The sequence below is a fragment of the Candida orthopsilosis genome, assembly GCF_000315875.1.
Source record: "Candida orthopsilosis Co 90-125, chromosome 7 draft sequence".
NCBI lineage: Eukaryota > Fungi > Ascomycota > Pichiomycetes > Serinales > Debaryomycetaceae > Lodderomyces > Lodderomyces orthopsilosis.
The window spans coordinates 934,508-937,312 of NC_018301.1; the positions used below are offsets into that span (position 1 = coordinate 934,508).

General features: G+C 36.7%; 2 protein-coding genes across 2 annotated transcripts; both read left to right on the plus strand. All coding sequences in view use genetic code 12, as the record gives it.

Moving 5' to 3' along the window:
* Positions 1–1,245: 1,245 nt before the first annotated feature.
* On the plus strand, positions 1,246–1,758 carry CORT_0G04490 (Lmo1 h; the record flags this gene model as incomplete). Its single annotated transcript, XM_003871202.1, has 1 exon — positions 1,246–1,758. The coding sequence occupies one exon, from the start codon at positions 1,246–1,248 to the stop codon at positions 1,756–1,758; it is 513 nt and encodes a 170-aa protein (XP_003871251.1).
* An 8-nt stretch (positions 1,759–1,766) lies between these two features.
* Positions 1,767–2,234, plus strand: CORT_0G04500 (hypothetical protein; the record flags this gene model as incomplete). The annotated part of the gene is made up of 1 exon (XM_003871203.1): positions 1,767–2,234. One exon carries the CDS (start codon positions 1,767–1,769, stop codon positions 2,232–2,234), a length of 468 nt encoding a protein of 155 aa, XP_003871252.1.
* Positions 2,235–2,805: the final 571 nt, after the last annotated feature.

A 2,805-nucleotide genomic window follows, 5' to 3' on the forward strand; every position in this document is an offset into this window, starting at 1 on the left:
CCATTTCCGACAATACTTAGAGCTTCAATTGCTTTCCTAACTATTACCATTGCAAAAAACTCAATGTTGATACTAAATAGTTACCCTCAAGGTGCATTGCAAATTATCATTTCAATTGCAGGTGTTGATAACCTTACGCCTCTATTTTCAAATTGCCTATTCTTGCAACAGAACAGTAACTTGAAATAAGCTATCAATAACGTCATAGAAAAGAGGGCGAGCTATAAATACAACAACCGGGCAATAAAATTAGACAACTTGGATGATTGGAATAAATCAAACGAGGTTTACGAGACAGACTTCATGAGCGTGGAAGAGTTTCGGATATTTGATAACTATTGTGTGGGTGAGTGCATCAATGTGGAGACAATTTACAATTCAAGGATAGAATACGCAAATGATTTAATTGAGCTTCTGAGTCTACTTCCAGCTTTAAAGCCTAGCAATACAGCGAAACTACATTTGTATTTGAACTTTTTAAGCTGTTACTTTTCATTTGTCAATGTCACAGAGTTGCTTGGGTATGCAAATCATTTGAAAGACCGATTAGTGGGCCTTTCAATACAAGCAAAGTCGTCGCCAGTGGGAATTAAAGGCAAAATAAATTTAGAGAACTTAAATAATGCAGAAATTTTAAGACTAAGTAGTTGCAATATAAATGGTTCATTTTTAAGTTGTCAGACGTTAAAAGAACTTTCCTTTGCACCGGAATATGCAGAAGGAGGCAACATCCTTGATTTACCACTAACATTAAAGAGATTTGACTATACTGATAGTGAAAACTATTCCTGTGAGGTACCATTTCTAGGAAAGGCTCAAATTCCCCTTCTCTCTCACATGTGTCTTTCAGGGTTGCTGATCATCTTTCAGAAAAATCAATACAGGATGCTTTTCATTCTATGACAAGTTCAGATAACGCAAGAATTCAATACTCGGGCTATTATGCTAATCAGTTTGTTGAGTTTCTTAATGAAGTTGCAAGAGAAAAGAAATTCAAGTTAAGTTTATTATGTATTGAAGGAAATTTTTCACTGCTGTTCGAGATATACTTCTCAGAACTGCTTCAGATTCTTGACTATGATACTGAAAAGTTATACCAGGTATTAATAAGGGTCCCCCCTTTGAAGAAATTGACAATGATACTTGGTGATGGTATAAATTTTAGTCATCTATTGAAATAAGCTCCCCTTGGTTTAGAATATATTGAGCTAGATTCCATTGGCGGATATTGGGGGTGATGAAATAATGGATTTTGCAAATTTTGAAAAGTTAAAGTGTGTCAAGTTGGCTGATTCGAGATTAAGTGACATTGTCAACTTTGCATTCCCAGATTCACTTGATGTTTTGGATTTGTCTAAAAGTTATATTACTTCTATTGAAGGAGTCAAATTTCCGAAAATTTTAGTGAGTTTAAATCCAAGTTCAAATTTTCCTAGAAGCATTGCTGGGGTACAATTTCCCCCAACCCTAAGGAGACCCAACCTCAATATCATTCTAATAAATGCTGGCGATATCCAGAAGTCTAATCTTCACGAAAATTTTCACATTGAAACGTTGTACTTAGGAGGACAAGATAAAATTGACTTTTCTTGTTGCATGTTACTCGAGAATCTTCATAGCTTAAGTTTGTGCCATTGCATTGCATCAAATAGCTATCGTTTCGGACACAAATTGAAAAGTTTACAAATAGAGTATTGTGACTATACAAATGGAATGAGCATCGGTGAATGTTTTAATTTGAAATATTTGTACATTTAGGAAGAAGCATGGATACCCTTGACATAGAGTTTCCACATTCGCTAGAGGATATACAGTTAAATCTTGTTGGTCTTTTTGTAATCCCCACACATCTTGATCAGTTGATGAACCTACGTAACTTGTCGATTAGTGGAACCACAATCAAACGAGCTGCTATTAAATTTCACACCAACTCGCTCGAAACGTTGAATTTTTCATGCAACCCAATAGAGGAGGTACTATTGTTACTCCCCGAAGGTGTAACCAATCTCAGACTGGTCACATTGTCTCATAATCAAATACTAATGATTTCGATGGAGTGCATAGGGCATAATACCAAAGCTTTGAACAGCAACTTGTATGACTTGGATGAAGACCAAATATCCAGTTTGATTTCGAATTTCCCAAAGGCAACACAATGTTTGTGGGACAATGAACAAAACTATCCATTTCGTGGGGAAAATTATCTATACAGTGAGCTTGGAAGTGAAGTATAGGTGCTTGAATCATCGTGAAACTGATAGGCATCAATTTAGAGAAGAACATTGGTGGAGTCACTTTGCAAGACGCGCATAGTGGCGTACTTCTCTGGTTATATGTATGGGTCTATCGCTATACATGCTTTCTGTTTTAGCTGAAATCAGGATCATTGGTGAGCATGGCAATTATTTTTATATACAAATATTGCTTGTATGCAAATGTTACCAAAACGTGGGCACTCCCCATAGTTGAACGCTAACAAAAGTAAAACGTGGACAGGCACATTGTAAGTCCACCAGCTCTAGTGTTTTGGGCCTTTTTATGGTCTCTATATGTAGCTAGGAGTGCCTAGATCACGATGATACAATAAAGGGCCGACTTGTCTAACAAGGTTGTGCAGTTGTGCCATCTGCTGTTTCCAAAATTTTATAGTGTAATAGGCCAGCAAGTCTACCAGTCTACTGCGGCTGATTGTTTCCTCTACACTCTTGGTTCATCTTTTGATACTCATTCTTTCTACATGCACCAATTGATCTCGTCACCTTTTTTCTGCACTCATTGGTTCACTTTTGTTGATGCTTTGGTGTA